Raw genomic sequence first — 18,785 nt, forward strand, 5'->3', positions numbered from 1 at the left:
TTAATCATGCATTGTACAGTGACTTGGCTGTCAGAGGTATTTGAGGTAGCAGTGCTCCAGACTGTTTGGTTGATGCTCCTTGTTTCTTTTAGTGGCTGACGTGAAATCCTATTGAGACCTATTTGAACAGAGAAAAAGTGTTGGCTCTATAGTAGCAAAGTCCATTAAAGTAATACTGTGACCTGCCCTTCGTCCTTGTGTTAAAGTTTTCTACTGTGACAATTGTACTTTGAGGATTGTGGGCACTGAGCTTTTGATGTACTTTCAGGTTAACTTTGAGGAATTGTAAGACTGTGTATGTGCATGTATATGTGTGTGTGTATATCTCTGATAGGGTACACGTTGATGCTATATGGAAGAACTATGGCTTACTGAAAGGCGAAGTAATGTTTTTAAACCTCTCTAGGGGGATAAAAGGCTGGTAAAGTCAGTCCCTTGGGTAAACTACACAAATGCAAATTACTGTATTTTTCCTGCACTTTTGCTGTCACTTTACTGAATCATCTGTATGCTTTTCATTAGATTACTTTTTTTTTTATAGTAAAGCAAGCAGAGGTTGCCTGCCTGCCTTCAGGAATCAGTTTGTATCAAGCTATAGGGCTGGCGCAGCCACTGTAGCAGCTGGTTTGCTGAGACTTTGATTCTTGGTTACTTGGATGAGACATGAAACCTTCTTCTTGGTCCATGTTCTTTCCAGCTGTGATTTGTATTGTTTGTAGCTGAAGAAATGGTTTCCCCTTGTTTTCTCCTATTGTTTAGCCCCTCAAAAACTGCTGCTCATGTTCTCTCAGATTTTTTTGCTGCTCTTCTCGATCTGGCAGAAAGCACGATGTTGGAAGAATTGTTCTGTGGCTGAACTCAGCCGTTTATTTGCTGGAGCTGTTGGAGCAGAATCAATGTGCAGCTCTAGTATGCCTTAGTAGGGCAAGGGACCAGTGTGTTCATACTCCTGAGCAGGAAGCGGGGCTTTCTGCAGAAATTGGGTTTTTAAGACAGTTGGTCGCTCCCCCACCCCACTGTGAAATTTGCTGTTAACAGTTCTTAGTCGACAGATCTCTAGATTTTATCTAGTAACATAAGGATAAATATTAATATATTTATTATTATTGCTGAAGACTTACTATCCCTAGAATACATCTCATCAAAAATGAGATGCATCAGACCCATCGTAGTCTCAGAATCGGTGTTAGAATCAGCGTTAACAGCTGTGTTCTAGCAGGTTTCCTGTCTGAGTGCATGTGAAGGAGGTAATGTCAGAGTCCTGAGCTGTCTGCCCTGCCATACAAAAGTGTAGGATTTGGAGTACATCCTGCACAATTGCATATAAAGTACTGGAGGGGTTGCACGTTTATGTAGTCTCGTTCTTTTTCAGCGCTGGATCAAACAAGCCCTGGAAGAGGGGATGACGCAGACCTCACCAGCTCCACAAGAGAACAGAACCCAATGTCTATACCAAAGTAACGAGAACAGCAGTTCTTCCAGCATCTGCAAAGATGACGCAGGTAAGCGCTCGACAACATCAGGGCAGCTTGGGTGCTCATGAATGAAATTGCAGGAAGCTGCTGATTAACAAAGGTAGCTACGCAGGATGACATCTTCATGCAGTAGTACATGCTTTAAACGTTTTAGCTTGTATTTGTGGCAAGTGAGAATGCTCTTTGATATTCATTCAAATTTCTACAGACCTATTCTAGTTTGAATATGTATAAACTTTCCCAGTGTTTTCCAATGCAAATACAATTTCTTTATCTTGTATCACTAACCTTAGTGCTGTGTGATAGTTTGTCCGACAGGGAGAAAGGAGTACAGGCGACTCTGTTTTGGCAGATGCTGTTAGGCAGCTAAACGTCTGCTGTCTGTAGAAACTATAGCAAAATCTTACAGGTGTGCATGTAATAACCAAACGATTAAGTAATAGAGTCTCAGAGATGGAGATGCTAAAATCTGGGTAAAGCAGCAGAACTGTTAGATAGTTTACAGAGGAAGAAGGTGGAGATCTGTCCAAATCGGGGATCAGTTTTCCAAGGATAACAGGAAGCTAGGCAACATGCAGAAAATAGAGAATTGATTATTGAAAAATTAGGTGGGTAAATCAGCAGAGTGCCGGAACCAGGAAATCCATGTTCCTGAGCAAGACCTGAAGAATCAAACAAGCGAACTGCAGAATTTATTGAGCACTCTTTAAAAAAAAAAAAAGATCTTGTTTTTAAACTGAACATTAAAAATAATATTTTAAGATATTTGAAATATGTCTGGAAGGGCACAAACACAACTGTGTCCGCTCACTAAATTCATAAGACCAAAACTAAAGAGCACACATTTTCTGAGATTTGCTTAATACTGATGACAGACTGACTCTTAAGAGATCCTGGAACCTGAAGCCTACATTGGTTGGCAGCTTTGCGAAGGCAAATTTGGCAGAAGTAAGCTTTATTCCATTTATGGAGCTGCTGGAGTTCTGGGAGAGCCTTGCTACTGAAAACATGGGGGAGTTGGAGGACTGCAACAGATTGGGTTTTAAACAGGATTTGGCATCTCAAGCAAATGGCTTTTAACCGAGCCCTGAAGTGGGAAGAGAGAAGAGAGGCTTAGTAGCAGCTGGTTTGGAGGAAGAAGGTAAACAGCTGGAGACCTTCCAGCATGGGACAGTTCAGGAGAAGAAAAGCAGGGAACAAGGGGCTATCACATCTCCTGCTCTAGCAGGACTGAGAATTTTTCTGGGCTTTACAGTGCGACCCTTTTTCCTGGGGAAGTGAAGAGAACAAGGGACAAGCTTCCCTTGTTTAGAAGAACAAGGAGTCTTCTAAAAGACAGTGGATGGGCTTTTGAAGAGTGGAGGTTGATGTGCAGTCAGGAACAAGAAAATAACAACAAAAGACGAGCTAATGAGGGAGCATGTGGCCCATGGTAATGGTCCTGAGATGACTGAAGCAGCACCAAACTGCGCTCTGTCAGGCTCTGCTCAGTGCAAGTGAAAAGCAAGCTGGAAATTGAACACTGGCATGGAGTTGTCTACTAGACTAGAGCTCTATTTGTCCGATTAGACCAATTTGCCATCGGCAATGCGCAGGAAGGAGATCCCTGGTTATTGAAGGAGAGGAGACTCAGGATTTCTCTTTGGAGTAGGGACGTTTCCTGGTTGCTGCTTAAGAGATCTTGAGCTGAGACATCCAAAGCGAGTGTGGGGAAAAATACATACTGTATCACAGACCACCAGAATCAGTGGGTCGGTAGCTGCAGAGAGAGGAGCAAGGATTAAACGGATCACTGAAAGAAGGCTGTGAAAATTACATCCTGGAGTTTTAGAGTGCCTCAGATGGTAACAAAAGAGATGATGATGAGGAGACATCCTGGTCAGGGCACAGTGAGGGAAACAGTCTGCAGATTGGAGTGATGTTAGGATGAGCGGACACTTCTGCACGCTGCACAACATCTGTGGACATTGTATACTAGTTACCTGAAAGCATTCTTTCAGGCTTTTAGCCTGCTGTGAGCTTACATCTGCACGCTTGCTATATCTCAGAATAGATGCTGTGTGTTTTTCAGAAAAAATGAGCAGAAGTTTTAAATCGCAGATAATTCACAGTGGTGGAGCAAGTGTAGGCCCATATAGGATGGGCAGGCCTGAGAGAAGGGATTCGCTCTTTGTGGGAAAGAACATGTTTGGGCTGCATTTATATAGGCTATAGAGAGCTACTGAGTTCATTTAATGAAAACTGAGCTGTCTGTGATTGGTTCATAGCAGTAGTGGAGTGACGTTTCCTTCTGACCTCTTGCTGTCTGTGATTCGTTCATAGCAGTAGTGGAGTGATGTTTCCTTCTGACCTCTTGCCTCTGTTTTTATCTCTTTCTGGCTCCCTTTCCTTAGCTCGCTGTGTTCTATCCCATGCTTGCTTTCTACTAATTGAAATATTTATCTTCCTTGTTTCACAACGCTACTGATCGTGTATTGTTTTATTATCAATACCTAGACCTGTCTCAAGACCGGTATAGAAGTACTTTGGAGGTGTTTCTTTTTCAGGAGTCTGTCATAGTCCTGTTGGAGATTTGTGGGCTCTAATTGTGTTGGGAGCAGAGGGAAGGAGATTGCACCACTATGAACTGCAAATCACAGGCAACCGTATCCTCAGTTCAGTTTGTTTTTCAGACTTGCTGAGTCCCCTGAAGAAATGGAAGTCTCGCTACTTGATGGAGCAGAGCGTTAAGAAGTTACTGAGGCCTCTGTCTCCGGTCACCCCTCCACCTCCCATCCCTTCAGTTCCTGACTCGGTGAGCCCACAGCTGGCTACACCCTGCTCATCTCTGCCAGGAGAGGAGGAGAGTCGCAATGGTTATGGCATGATGTTCTCGCCAATTCCTTCTCTGGCTGCTAGTCGCTGCAATACTCCACTACAGTTTGAGGTAAATCGAACAGGAGACTGGAATGCCAAAAAGAGAGACGGTTCCTCTTTCTTTAAACAGCTTGCAGTAACCCCAAGTATGGTAGAAATCTTAGATCGGCTTCCACTGCATTTTTTGGTTTTCCATTCCATCGACAGTATAGCAGGAAAATACCTTGTGCCCTTGGTTTCGTGATAGCTTCCCTTTGCAAAAATTTGGAGAGATACTGAGGAGACTGTTTAGGTGGTTTTCCCTTGCTCTAAACTCTGTGGGAGGGTTATCGGTATCCATGCAGCTGGGAGCTTCCACTTCTACTTCATGTTGCTGCTCTGTGCTTGTGAACAGTGACCATGCCTTTTGCAATTTTACTGTGTTAGTGCATATTTTCATTAAAAAAATAGAACTCTTCAGGCCTGCTGCCATCACACTCTGCCATTTAAAACCATTAAAAAACTTTTTATGCAGTGACTGACTGCCCTCATATTAGAGACTGTTCTGCAGCAATCCTTCATCTGTTTTGCAGCAGTGCCCAGAGTCCTTTGTGGTATTTTTTAGCTTAGTGTGCTTTTGATTATTTCCATGAGAGCCCTTTGCTGAAAGCTGTCTGAGAGGGAGATCTGTTGAGGTTGGTGGGGAATATTGTGGAGCACAGAGCAGGGAGATGAAAGACTGATTTAGGCACAGAGCTTGATATAAAAATGATCTCTACCTGTGCTCTAGTTGAGATAGCAGGCCAGGGCAGTGTTGCAGTAGACCTCCATGGTCTAGTCACTTATTTCCTGTCCCACCTTAGTGTTAGTTATTTCTGTTGCCATTTGTAGGATGCAGGAAGCCTAGATTTCCCTGGGCATCTATACCTCAGTTGTCCTTTTTACTTTCCTTTTCCTCTAGGAAAAGTTTTGGTAGACACTAGGCTTCTTTATTCCAACTTCTATAGTTCTCTAAATGCTGCTTGCTCATAACACTTCCATTTTAATGTCATGTTTATTTCATTTGTTTATCATCAATTCTAACCTGAAAGAGTATTTCACCACGTATAAAGATTTTATACTTCAGTTCTGTGACCGTGTCACTGGTGGAAGAGAACAAAACAAAGATTCTTTCATCGGTTTACAAGCCTCCACAAGTGAGTGGAAGATGATCCACCGTATCCTTGCTGGGGAATACAGTTTTTTAAAGCTGTGTCTTTTGAGGAACTTCCTTCTTGATTACTCTCCTCCAGCTGCTCTCTGAAGAGTTTGTTCCATAAGCTTCTGAAGTTCTAAGTTGGTCAGGCTTTTATAGACTAAGGTTTTTAACTCAATTTTCAGACTTTTTGAGATTGGCCCCACCCATATTCAAAGGAGAGACTTGTAGCATAGTAACATGCATCTGCTTTTTCTGTAGAGTTTGTCTGTTAAAAGCTTTTTCAGCTGGCTAAGAAGATTCTGAGAGTTCTCCTGAGTTTTCAGAATATTTGTGCTTAGCAAAGGGCAGTAATTCCTGTTCCATTCCCCGATGCTGCACTGTATGTCTGGGAAACCTTCCTTTTTGATTCTATTTTAGGGCTGCTTAGTAACATGGAAATGGAGGCTGTGGGGGGAGGCCTTAGACATGCCATCACGTGCGCAAGAGCTGCCCTCTGATATATACTCAGATGATGCATCGTAAAAGCTGTCTGTTCACACCTATTCTCTTGACTTTTGCTGGAGTGACGACCTGTGGTAGACTGAGGAAGCCGTTTCTTGTTTTCTACTAGAGTAATGTCTATGAAAATACACTGTAGTGTTTGAGGGATCTTAGCTGTCTTTTGGGCAAAACTAGGCTTTCCAGCCTTCCCATGTCCTTGGACTAAATGCCGTGCATTGATTTCTCTATTTTATGGTGCAAGTTCTATATGTGATGGCATCAGAAATATAAAGAAAAAGATGCTTCTTTTTAACCTTTATGTGCTGTAGTTTGGATACTAAGTTATAGTATAAAATACAGTAACTCAGCCCCATCTTTGTGCTTCTGGGAAGCTCTAGAAGCCTCTTAACCGATAGAGTTGCCATCTAAGCTGGGGTAAGTTCCTGGGATAGTCTTTATTTAGAATAGCTGTGGCTAACCTCTGTGCTTGTATTTTATTTTCTTTTATTTTGCTTCTTGACTTTTTAAGTAGATTAATAACAAGATGCTTTTCCTTCCTCTAGAACGTGTCCTCCCCTGAGAGTTCCCCTGCGCATAGGCCTGAGTCCCTGTCACCCGAGGTAGTTATCACACCATCTCTGTCGTGTTCGCGGCAGAGTGTGTGCGTGTGCTTGTGTGTGTCTGAGGCTGTGGTGGGATGGGAGGGATAAGAGCACAGAGGCTCGTGGAGAAGTGATGGAGCGGGGCACAGGTCACAATAAGACTGAGGAGAGCTTGCAGGGTTATCGCAAGAGAGCAAAGTCGTCAGTGAGATTAATTCAAGACTGGAATTTATTATTCCCTTGTGGACACTGCTGGGAAGCAGGCAGCGTGAAGACCTAATATGTCTGGGCTGCTGAGGTGAAGGCAAGAGGTCTGGGAAACCTGGAAGTATCATAATCAGTATCAGCCCCAGTCTAGCAGATAAGTGGCGTATGGTATTTACCCTGTAGCAGCAAAACAGGACCCGGGGAAGAAATGGGAAAGCCCTCACTGGTAATTTTGACTGGTAGCAGGCACCTGACCTGGTCTTTCTAGCCTTTATTACCTTATTCACTTGTAGTCTTGGCATGTTGAGGAGATGCAAGAGAGAAGTACTTTGTTTCGCTGACAGCCTGTTTTAAGATATGAAGAGAAGTACCCTGGTCAGAGCCTGTTTCACCGTAGAGTACAGGCACTTGTCTCTAATGTGGGAGATTGCTCGGAGCTGTCATGCAGCAGAGGAAACACGCTCAGTAGCTGCAGTAGGGCAGGTCTGGTGCCTGGCGTGGCTGTGTTTTTTCCCTGAGCAGCATAGTAGTGCTGCAGAGAGGATGAAATCATGTCAGCTCTGCTCACTGTCCAAGATCCCGGATTATTAATATGGTGAAGGAGATGATTGCATGTCCTGGAGGTTTTTTGGCACATAGAGCAGAAAAGTGGATATACCATTGTGTCAGTGCAAAGTGCAAACTGTGACAGGGCAAAGATTATGCCGTTATGGTTTTGTTAGAGAATGTCAAATGTAGAAATGCAGTGCAAATTAAACGAATGTACTATTGTTAGAGGTAGCTGAAGTTGACAGTAAGTGAAAACAAATGGCTCTAAAGCCCTGGGCGTCGTATTGTGGTTTGTAGTGATCTCTAGCAGCTTTTGGAACAGTTAAGAACTTTGCTAATGAAACAACAATTGGACTGCAGATCTTGTCTGTTCTGTCCTCATAATGAACCTTGCTAGCACTAGGTGTTAACGTTAACTTGGGGATGTACAGGGGCAATTGAAGATGCCAGCTATTCTTCATTGACTGACTGGGGATAGTGCTGAGTCGAGTCTTCCTTCCTTCCTGCAGTAAGACTGCCAAAGGGGAAAGGGCAACTCATACTGAAAAGGTAAAGTGGATTGCTGTTTGGTCCCCAAAACATTCCCCTCGAGAAAGAATAGAACAGTGTAGGAAAGGGCCTGGTGATAAGAAAGGAACTGGAGAGCTGTAAGGTAGCATTGTATAGAGTGCTTTCTGACTTAAGTTTTTCTCCCCATCGTTGCTTGACCCTTTTCCTAACTTTCCACCCCCACCCTCACCACCCCCCCCCACCCTATATATCCTTGTTGGATTTTCTAGCTCTGCCTCCGAACAGACCTGGATTTGAAGGGTGGGTACCTGGATTCCAGTACAAATGCCTGCCCAGAACGGTCGTCACTGCTCAGCTTTGGACCCTCTGATCTGGCTCCACAGCCCTCCATAAACTCTGCTTCAGAGATCAACTTCCCAGGGAAAACTGGGGAAGCACAACTGCTGCTAAGAAGCTCTGATCAAGCTTTTCGGACAGAGTTTAATTTAATGTATGCCTTCTCCCCATTGAACGCTATGCCACGTGTGGATGGGTTGTTGCGGGGATCTGCTCCTTTGGGAGACAGGAAGCCAATGAATTCAGAAGCAGGATGCTGCAGCTCTCCTGCTGAAGGATATTTCAGCAGACATGAGTCAGGGCTGCTTAAAGAGACAGTGCATGGATCCATGTCTCCCTGTGGTGAGAGGGCTTGCGAAGGAGTCAGATCTGCTCCACAGAATCCACCGCAAAGGAAGAAGGCAAGTAATCCTTGCAAAAGAACTGCAGATTGTGTGAACCTGAGCGGGAACAGTCAGTGCCACGGGAAAGACTTACAGGGAGAATGAAGAAAACGGAATACAACTAAAACGTAATCAGGGCGAGTAGTCCAGACGTCCAGTGCTTGGTGGGAGAGAAAACAGTCCAAAGTTAAAGGAAAGGGAGTAACCTTTTAAGTGAGATTTTTGATGTGAAAAGGGGTCAGAGAAAGACAGCAATGAAAATACCTCTTTTGGGAATAGAGAAAGGAGACCATGATGTGAACAGCCACCATAAGCAGTTCTTAAACTGAGATGAGACCCTGGGCAATAACTGAGTGTAACTTTTCTGGTTGGTGGATAAGTCATTTACCAGGCTGAAAAGGGTCCTTACTGGAATTGAGTAGTGTTTCGAGAGAAAATGCAGGCAGTTTATTAGAAAAAGCTCATTAACATGGGAATGCAATAACACTGCAAGAAAAGCAGATGGGCTTCTGTTACCTAAATTTAACTCTTTGAAACTAGAAACACTAGAATATTGTTTTAGTGTCTCGTAACAGGCCAGTGACCCTCCTGGGACTAAAATGGAGCCAAAATGGCAAATCAGGAGCTCCTATGTTAAAACAGGACGCTGGTGAGGCAAATACGCATACACTTGCAGAGATGTGTAGCAATGCCTTTTTTTTTTTTGTGCTTGGAATTTCTGCTTGATCACTTGCATAAATGTCCAGCTAGATAGGAAGCCATCCCAATTCCATTTCTGGATGGAAATTGTTTTTTTGTTTTTTGTTTTTAACAGTTATATATCAGTATAACAGTATATATCTTATATATACAGTATATACGTATACAGTATATATATAACAGTATATATCTTAAAACCATCATATGTTGAGATATGTTTGGAAATACCCTGTTCAGTATTTTAGCATCATAAAGCCTTTTACACAGACATTGAACCCTAGTGATAAATTTTTCAGCAGAACTGCCTTCTGTCGGTCCTTCATGAGGGACTGTGCATTGAAATAACACTAAGGGAAGGCAACCTGAAACGGTAAGTGCTGAACTGGAAGAAAGACTTGTGCCGTTTGATTTCTGCCATCCCCATGTTCCAAGTCCGCATCGTTTGGGACCCTTTGGTCTGCCTCTCTGACAAATCTGAGAGTACACAAAATGCATTCCTGGCAGCCTGGAATACTGGCTGCTAAGCCACCAGATCAAGAACCTGCTTCAAACAGGTTAAAATTCTGTGTTGGGCTTTGCCAAGGCTTCAGCACTAGGGTGACGGAGACAGTGTGGGTGAATAGGGCTTTCTGAAGATAGCAATTTTGTAAAGAAACCCTTTTTTTCTCCATTTTTTGAGATGTGCAGATACTGATTCACATTATGTAAAATCTCACAAGCCATGGAGAGAAGGAGTGGTGGGGATATAGAGGCTTGATATTTAAATCAGAGTCACTGAGAATTTTGATAATGAAGTAATGGGAAATTCTGGGATGCAGAAGCAAACCCAGCATTCTGGGTTGGAGAAGCAAACTAGGTAGGTATTTCTGCTGATGTATTGGTCATAATGAGTAAAGTGTAGGTAAGCATGGCAGTTGATGGGCGATCCAAGTTTGCGCCTTTTAGCTCTCTTTCCAGAGTGCCTGCAGAGTCAGGAAAATGTATAATCTCAATGTACCTCTTAAAGTTTTCTCTGCAAACAAGGAGAAATGGACTTCAGAAATGGTGTGGGGGGGCAGGTTCCTCATGCTTCTGGCCCAGTCCCTTGCTTTCCCTGACTTATGGCTGTATCTTTCTCCCAGGTCTCTCTGCTAGAATATCGCAAGCGGAAACAGGAAGCCAAGGAGGGAGGCGATACAGTGCGATGTACAGGGACTCCTACCCGACAGGGCAGCAGCAGTTCTGTGACTGACACAGATGTCAGCAGCTTGCCGGGCTCCGTAGTACGAGCCCCATCCTCCCCACAAAGTGGCTTCTCCCCTTCTCATCCCTCCCTGCCTCATGTAGAGGAGATCAGCCCACCAGACTCAAGGGGGGCTAGTTCCTCAACATCACTCTGCAAAGCCCAGGAGAACATCAGCAGTAGGTGGTGAGTGTTATCCCTCCAAGCAAGCCTGAGATGTCTCCACAGAGACAAACCAAACTCTGTCGGGGCCATTTCTATAACAATATGTGCAATTGGACGGATTGTGTTGGGTCTCTTTGCAGTGTTGTGTTTGATAATTGTTTAAATAACCACAAAGGATAGCAGCAGCCTTTTCAACTTGCCCTTTAGTTCTTAGTTAAGATGTAGTGTACCCTGTCTTGAAAGATGTGAAGTTAAACAGTTGTATCTCTCTTCCACCAGTTTCTTTTTAAGGACCCAGGTTTGAAAGTCTTGTCCTGACAAAGAGAACTTAATGTTGATCTTTTGCTGCTGAACCTTCTCTCTGTTTGGGCATGTGTGATACTAAGTCTAGTTTCTGTTCAGAAAGAAAGCTAGCAAAGCCCTCCGTAACTTTGCGTGTAAGAAGCAGGGCCAGTATCTGAAACAACTCTGACTTCCCTAGTGTCCTGCACAGTTACCAGACTGTAGTCAGTGGCTTGCCAAATGACCAAATCACCTTTATCGTATTACTGTGGAGAGCCTGATAAGGGTAAATGTTTGTCTTCAAAAAGTTTTAAAATTGAAGATAATCTCTGGTCCAAAAAATTAAGAACCTTAGCACTGAAACATGGGATGTCTAATTGTTGTCTGTAAGCAGTGACAGTTACGTGTTCTGCTGCTTGGATTTGCATAGTACGCCGGCTTTGCAGCTTTGTTTTCAAGTTCTATTTGTGGACACCACAGGCAAAAAAGCATGCCTTAATGCTGATTCTCCACGTATACACCTGTGTCACTGCTCGTATAAATGGAAGATGGTGAGGGAAGACATGCCGAGCAATGCTAAAGGGAAGGAGCAGTATGAAGTGTATGCTGAGAGCGGAGTGCTTGAGAAGCACTGTTTTGGGGCGAATTTACAGAAGTAGCAAGATCCACTTCCCTACCTTTTCCAATCCTCCTATCCTCCGGAAGTGGTCAGCGCTTAAAGTGGAGATGTACAGAAATGATTTGTATTGTACTTGTCTGTCGGTACTCTCTCTACCAGGTGACCTTTTGTCAGATGTTGGGATTGGCCACGACTGAGGCAGTCAGCCGATAGCTAGTTTATAATCTGTTTTGTACAAGCGTTGATATCCCCTTCCCTTCTCCTGTGCCACTTCTTTTTGCCTGCAAGAGGGTGAATGAAAAACCTAGTTGAATGGAAAAACATAGTTCGAGATGAGGTGCACGTGTGGTAACCTTCCTCCAGTGTGGTGCTTTTTATTCTATGAGCTTCATCTGCTGCTCCTCAGCAGATGCTCTGGCTTCAGTTTTCCCCTATGATTTCAAGAGTAAGTATTGTTGTGTGGGATTAAAGACCGTATTGTCATAGGACACTGAATATGAAAGTTGAAACCCCACTGATATGTTTTGAAATGGGATTAAGCTGTTTTGCTGCCATTTAAATTCCTGTTCTGTGTTTTAATAGATGAGGCTAGCAAATGTACAGTCCCCTTCCACTTTAAAAAAAAAAAAAAAAAAAACCTTTTAGAAAGTGCATGTTAATGAGTTAAAACTGTGAACCAATTTCATCTTTGAGTGCTTACGTTTCTGATAGATGTCCAGACATTCACTATAACATAATATTAGGGACAGAAGAAAATGGTGGGAACTGAAATTACATGCCTTAATTGTTAGAGTTGTCCAGATTTTTGCTGAATTCTACAATATCTGCCAATAGCTTTCATTTAAAAAAAATTAAGTTTCTATCTCTTTCAGTTGCCAAGATACAGCCATCACAATGTAAACAGATGTGCTGCTGCCCAGTAAACCCAGCCTTGCAGAAAACTGTCTCCAGCAAAACAATAGCAGCAACGAAGGTGTGAATTCACCCCCTCACCCCATTCACCTCCATGAGGTGTGAACTCTGGCCCCTTCTCCCTTCTGCCTCATAGAGGGGTGAACTTCAATGTCTGGGCTGTAAGACAAAACAAAACCCACAAAACCTAATGTATAGCATAGTTTTTTAAATATATTTTTAAAAAGGAAAAAAAAATGGAAATCTGTAAATATAGTATGAAGCTACACAAGCACCTTTTATACCTATATGGTATGCAGTGCATTTAAAATTTTTAAATATTTAAATTACTGACTTTTTAGGGCACACATTTTTTCAGTGCCTAGGATAAGGCATTGAGAATCCCAGATCATGGTGCTACTGTTTTACAGGTTAAAACACATACTTAGAGACTTGGATGGTCCTGTGAATGGTAGACTGAATATTGACCCAGGGATCTGGGGGCAGTCTGCGGCTCTACTTTTCTCCTGCAGATTGGCTTTAGGAAAGCCACTTCACCTCTGTTTTTCACCCTCAGACTAGACTCTTGTAGTATCTAATTGAACAGCACATAGCACCAGCCTTGAGTGCAGACTTCCACAAAACATAGAGGATAAAGTAGCACTAATGGGCAAAATGGCCAAGCTAGCTCTGCTCCAGGAACCTTGCACTCCCTGACTGTACTATCTCAACACTGTATTATCACAAAGTACTGATTTTACTACTTTTTAGTTCAAACAAAAGTCATCTCTGCAAAATAATTGCATCTGATTTTAAAACACCACCAGGATTTGCAAAATGTTGTTGAAGCTTGAAACAATTTTCTGGGAGAAAGTGTCTTGTAATCAGAGGATCTACTGAGCTGGATGTTTATAATGTGTTTCTGATGAGAGTAAAGATTTTATTTTTCTGAGGACAGTGCTATCATGGTAGCCAGTGATTGACAGTCCCGCAGGAGGGTGTTTACACTGCAAAAGCAGTGCAAAATTTTATTCCTCATCTGTTGAGAGAGCTGGCGTTCTGATCCCCCTGTTCTACGGTAGGGGATTGTTTGCATTAACTTCCTACCAGTGATTTCAGGCAGAAACTTTTGGGATTTTAAAGACAAGCCTGTCTTGTAATTATATCAAGGACCCCACAGCCCCCCTGTGCTTTGGTCACGTTGCTCTCAGCTGCAGTGTAACAATCCTTAGCTGCTACTGTTTTTTTGTTGCAGGATGGTTCCAACCTCAGTGGAGAGACTTCGAGAGGGCCGAGGCATACTTGAGAAGGTCCTGCGAAGTGGTGCAAAGGTATCTCAGAGAAATGAATCCTCACCTACAGCTGACGGTGCTGTTGAGAGAGATCCGGGTAAGAAGATGAGCCTTTGGAATGCTTGTTTGATGGGAAACGACTCGCTCAGATAGCTTTGTATGTAGACTTGTCTGTGAAGTTAGTTGTACGTTCCTCTGTAATGCCATCTTTGCCTTATAAAAGCCTTCTGCAAACCATACTTTGTCATGATTCAGATATATCTCTTGAGCTTATTTCCCTCTCCTCTTAAACCTGGAAGACCTCTGAGTTTCAAGATCACCTGCATCTTAGCTCTGCCAGGGACAGCTTCTTTGACCTTGGGCAAATGTGTTAACCATCACTGCCTCAGTTGCTCCTATATACTGGGGATGAAGATGTTGCCATTGAATAGTTGTAAAGCTACCTGAATAGCTGGATATATCACGCCAAAATGCAGATGTAGGGTTTAGGCAGTGCAAAGAAGTAATTTAGCTTCCAAGCCTTACTTCAGCTCTGTGTTTGAAGTTTCCTGGTTCCTTGAGTTATGACACTTAGTTATGTAAAATTCACCTAAGGACTGAGGTGAATTCAGTTCTGTGTAGATGTTCCTTCCTTCTCTGAATTAAGGGGTGTCCTTGCTGAACATCGTGCAGGGTCGGTGAGTATTTGTGACCTGAGCTGAAATGGTACCTCCCTCTATCCACCTATGGTTTTGGGGTGAGATAAGACTTCCTGTAAGATGGACAGAACACTCCATCATTGCCTAAATTCCCAATTGTGGAATACTTTTATTTAGCAAGCTCTACAGAGCGTAGATTGTTTTTTCAGTAACATAGTGCTCTGCCTAATAGAACCTGGATCACACTTGGGTTTTACAATGATGGCTTATCATACTTAAATAACTTAACCTGTCTGTTGTCATGAGCCCCTCCTTCCTCATAGCTGAGGATTAGCAACTCCTAGCCGATAACGTTAGCTGGTTGATGATTTGTAGTAGGGATTTGAATCTCTTTTAGAAATCAGAACCTGGTCTGGGGAATTTTAGACATGGAAAGGCTAGCGCCTTTTAACTCAGACTACTTTAGAGCTCTCTTTAGATAATTCAGCAGCAATAGCAACTCTTGCCTCTGGGCTATCTCAGTTCTGAGCGTTTTTACAGGAATATATTTACTTCATTCCCAGTCAGACTTTTCCTGCAGCTTAAGGAAGGTGTATCTAGGAATGCTTTCTGCAAATTGGCCTCTCATCCGGGGTTTTGCTGTTTCTGTACACCTAAGAGTATCTTTTCCAATCTCTTTGCTCATGTATTCTTGAGAGGGGGATCCTCTATTTTATCAAAATGTCACTGGTTTCATGGGACCCCACTGAGAGTCTGTTTCTTCTCTTTGTCATTGCCAGTGGAAATAACTTTCTTGGTGATTATGGGCTAGAAGGGCAGGCAAAATTCAGACTCCTGCAACAGGTCTTTCGCATACTGTGTTCTGTATGGATCTGGCTCTTCAGTCTCACCCAAGAGTCAGGCTAGAATTAGCCTTCGGCTAGAATTAGCCTTCACCTAAGTCAATCCATTCTTTTTCCTTGCTACATAAAACCCCGTTCTACTCCAGCTACTGAAAACTTAATATTTTTCATCTCTTTTATCCAAGCACAGCACCATATTTTTTTTTTCTTCTTTTGCATACTCCTGCAATTTCTTCTAGGAGCTTGTTTATATTGTGAGCTGTCATCCCTCCCCCAATTGCTGGGCTACTTACCAGTGAAACAAAATGAGTGATTGAGTCCCTGCCATTCCTGGTGTCACCTGCAGCAGCTGTGACTGTATTACATGTGTACTTGCTGCCCTAATGAATGATGATATGGGGGGGAAAAAAATAATCAGGGTTGTTTATGGGGCATGTATGAATTAAGTGAAATTTGTGTGCATGCCGCGCTTCTGAGAACTGCGGCTGCTGTGGGTTAAAACTGTCACTTCATGTACGCTTTAGGTTGACACAGGCCAGTATTGCCAAGAAAAGAAGCAGTTCCCACTCCCACGCTGTCCTTTCCTGTGCAGATATTAGGAAATGGAGGAGGGAAACGGTGGCTTTACCTTTCTTAAGGTTACATCAACCAAATTCAGGAAGGCTATAATTTAGTCACCCTTGGTAACTTCGGGTCTTTAGTCTTCATCTTGTCAAGAATTCCTCTGTGAGCAGAAACTGCCAGTAATGTATACAGCGCTGTTGGTGTGCCTGGCCTTTTAAGAAACAAAATATCGACAATCTGGAGATTCTAGAAACTTCATTTTGCTCTATTATTTACAGTCATCTTCTGCACTGACATTGTCAAAATGCTGTCCTTGATATTGAAAGACTTTGCAAATGTTGGTCTTTAATACACCAGATGATTAGGGACTATCTTTGGGGCACCTGTAAAGGCGGGGCTGTTGGAGTAGAGTGGTTTTCGTAAGAAGTGACAGATCACACAAATTTTCAGAAGGCTGAATGAAGTTCAGACAGGAAAACTTCTGCAGGGCCCTGCTAGGAATGTCACCTGCAGCAAGCAGCAGGTGTAGTTTTGGAGAATGAAAAAAGGCACAGGGGACATGCTGGAAGCTTTGTGTCCTGGTCTCTGAAGGTCTTGTGTCCTGAGGAAGAAGGCTGCTGAGCCTCAATAGCAGACAGGCCAACTTAATCCCGATTTCCGTTTAGCTAAGCCAGCAACCATGATAGACACAGAGAGGACAACCACTGCAAAACCATGGGTGCTGCTGCCAGCTACAAGCAGCGCTTGTACCAGTGTGTCTGGTGCAAAGCCAGACAGGGGAAGGAGACCTGTCTGGCAGAAGTACAGAGCAGGCTCAGCCAGCGTGTCCTGTTTCATGGCTGAGGGACATCTGCCATGTAAATTTGATATTAATACCAGCACTATTTCACCAAGGCATTCCAAAAGCTGCTGTTGAGGATCACTGGGATGCTGCAGATAAACAGCCCTGTCACATTAGACTGCAGCACAGTAATTCTGATGTGAAATCTAGTCCCATCAGCTTCTCTGTCCCCTAAAGAAGTGTGATTACTAGCGAAACCCCATGGTTACAGTAGTGACAACTGAAAAACAGATGGGGCAAAGTGAATGGGTTACTTACAGTAAGTACTTCTTGCCCACCTGAGTTCAATTTCAGTTATTTAGTGGTACAAAAAGATCACCTGCACTCTAAGATCTGGTCTCAGGCTAATTCTGTGGTTTTTTTTTTTTTTTAACCAAAAAAAAAAAGCTTATTCCTCTTGATCTTTGCAGCTCTGACTGAATTGCTGGATTTCTCTGTCCTGGCTCAAAAAGTTATTTTTGGCTAGTCAAGTGACCTTTCTTTCAGTTTCCGTATGCAAATAGGGAGAGGAACTTATGGAGATAAACAGGTGGGGCAGCTGGTAGTTAGATGGCTTTTCTGGGAAGCAGTGAACACCTTCATTGAGAAGACAGAACTGTTGACTACCTTACTGACACTTAACAGGACACTCTCGCACGCAATTTGGGTGCCTTTATAAAAGGACATGCTGCAGCAAGAACTTGGTTTTTGAGACACCAGTCCTGCTTTGCACTCCACAGACTTGCATGCGAGTCAGGCTGTCTTGGATCAGAGTTAAGCAGCTTCCATCCTATCCCTGCAAGCTACTCTTGTAGGAAGCTGCTGAAATACGTGTCACCAGCAGTCTGTGCAGGGGTATACCTGACTCCAGATTGCATTAGCAAATTTGCTGAAACTGCCAGATGCTCCATCATCCCTTATTTAGAGAACTTTCTGTGGAAACCACTTTCCTATTTTACCAAAGTAATCCACTAAAACACCAGAGAGATGAGTAGTGGAAGCCAGTGCCCTATGCTGTCTCATGTTTTCTGGCTCTTCCTGCTACCAGCCCCTCCTGTCCCTTTTCCACGGCCTTTCTGATGGGAGCTTGCTATATGAGCTGAAGGGGTTTCTCTGCCTCCTCTTGAAGCTCTGCAAATGCTACCGGCGATCAGAATAATATCCTGGGTGGCAGGGCCCTCTCTCTGATCTGCTGGCAGTCCTGCAGCTCCTGCTGCTTCACTTGGCACCAGCCTCGGCAGACACGTCTGTAACTTCTGTCAGACAGTGAGGAAGGCACAGAGCCATCCAGTCTCTGCCACAAAGTTGTTAGGCTGTGATGCTACCTGCCCATTTGTCTCTCTACCTACGAGGTATCAGCAGTGACCTCGCATATGTTTCCTGTGAAAACATATGGTGGGCAGTCATGTTTAGTCATTGCTTATTTCCTCGTAGATATCCAAGGAAGAGGAGCTGGCTGAGAACATAAAACTTAGAAGGCAGCGTTGGGTTGTTGCTTTTACAAAGGCAAAGAAGGAGGCTAACCAAATAGAGATCGTGGAATTTAAGAAGGCAGATTTTAATAAACTTGAACTGGTAGGTAGAACTCCACGTGGGGTGGAAAAAAAAAAAAAAAGCTAAGGAAAAAAATGTTCAGGAGAACTAACAGCTCCACAATGAAGTTATGTTAAGAAAATACACAGTGAGGCTGTCCACATGGAGAGAAATCTCCGTTGCTGGAGGCTTTTAAGCAAAATCACACAGACTTTTCAAGTATGTTTTAGGTATAACCTTTCTCACCTCTTGTGCTCTGTTCTGTTTTTACCCTGTTTTTATATGGACTTGCTCTTTCTTCCCAAAAGATTGTTTTATCGTAAAGATGAACACCAAGCTCTAGATCTTCCCTAGGAGGTGTAAGCCTGTGCTGAAGTTGCAGTCCAAAGGCCTAATGTATCTTTTCATGGACTTTCTCCACTTCATGGACAGGTGTTCCAAGTCAGAAGAGCCAATACCATGCTAATTCTGATAATTCCCTATTGCTTGAGGTATTTTTGACTGTGAAGCTTCTCGTATGGGCCTGTTTGTAGCCCTGATATTTCTAAACTGTCTAGATGGCACATGCCAGCCTGTGGGGGTTCCACAGAAGAACCTGGCTGTCAGCTGGTACTTGAGCACCCTTGACTGATCTCTTCTTAAC

At 43.3% G+C, this 18,785-nt stretch overlaps 1 protein-coding gene across 8 annotated transcripts in view; it reads left to right on the forward strand.

The window, feature by feature from the left end:
* Nucleotides 1-18,785, forward strand: part of SETD5 (SET domain containing 5) — a 74,619-nt gene that overhangs the window by 51,992 nt on the left and 3,842 nt on the right. For 4 of the 8 annotated variants that reach the window (XM_068907359.1, XM_068907363.1, XM_068907360.1 and 1 more), the window contains exons 17-22: nucleotides 1,373-1,502; nucleotides 4,136-4,401; nucleotides 6,552-6,608; nucleotides 8,126-8,593; nucleotides 10,396-10,682; nucleotides 13,709-13,842. In XM_068907359.1, coding sequence (XP_068763460.1) covers nucleotides 1,373-1,502; nucleotides 4,136-4,401; nucleotides 6,552-6,608; nucleotides 8,126-8,593; nucleotides 10,396-10,682; nucleotides 13,709-13,842 — 1,342 coding nt within the window. Of the gene's footprint in view, nucleotides 1-1,372; nucleotides 1,503-4,135; nucleotides 4,402-6,551; nucleotides 6,609-8,125; nucleotides 8,594-10,395; nucleotides 10,683-12,434; nucleotides 12,536-13,708; nucleotides 13,844-18,785 lie in introns of those variants that run through there. The other 4 variants (XM_068907364.1, XM_068907365.1, XR_011134532.1 and 1 more) reach the window with 3 other exon arrangements.

Source organism: Struthio camelus, chromosome 14 (assembly GCF_040807025.1).
Source record: "Struthio camelus isolate bStrCam1 chromosome 14, bStrCam1.hap1, whole genome shotgun sequence".
Lineage (NCBI taxonomy): Eukaryota > Metazoa > Chordata > Aves > Struthioniformes > Struthionidae > Struthio > Struthio camelus.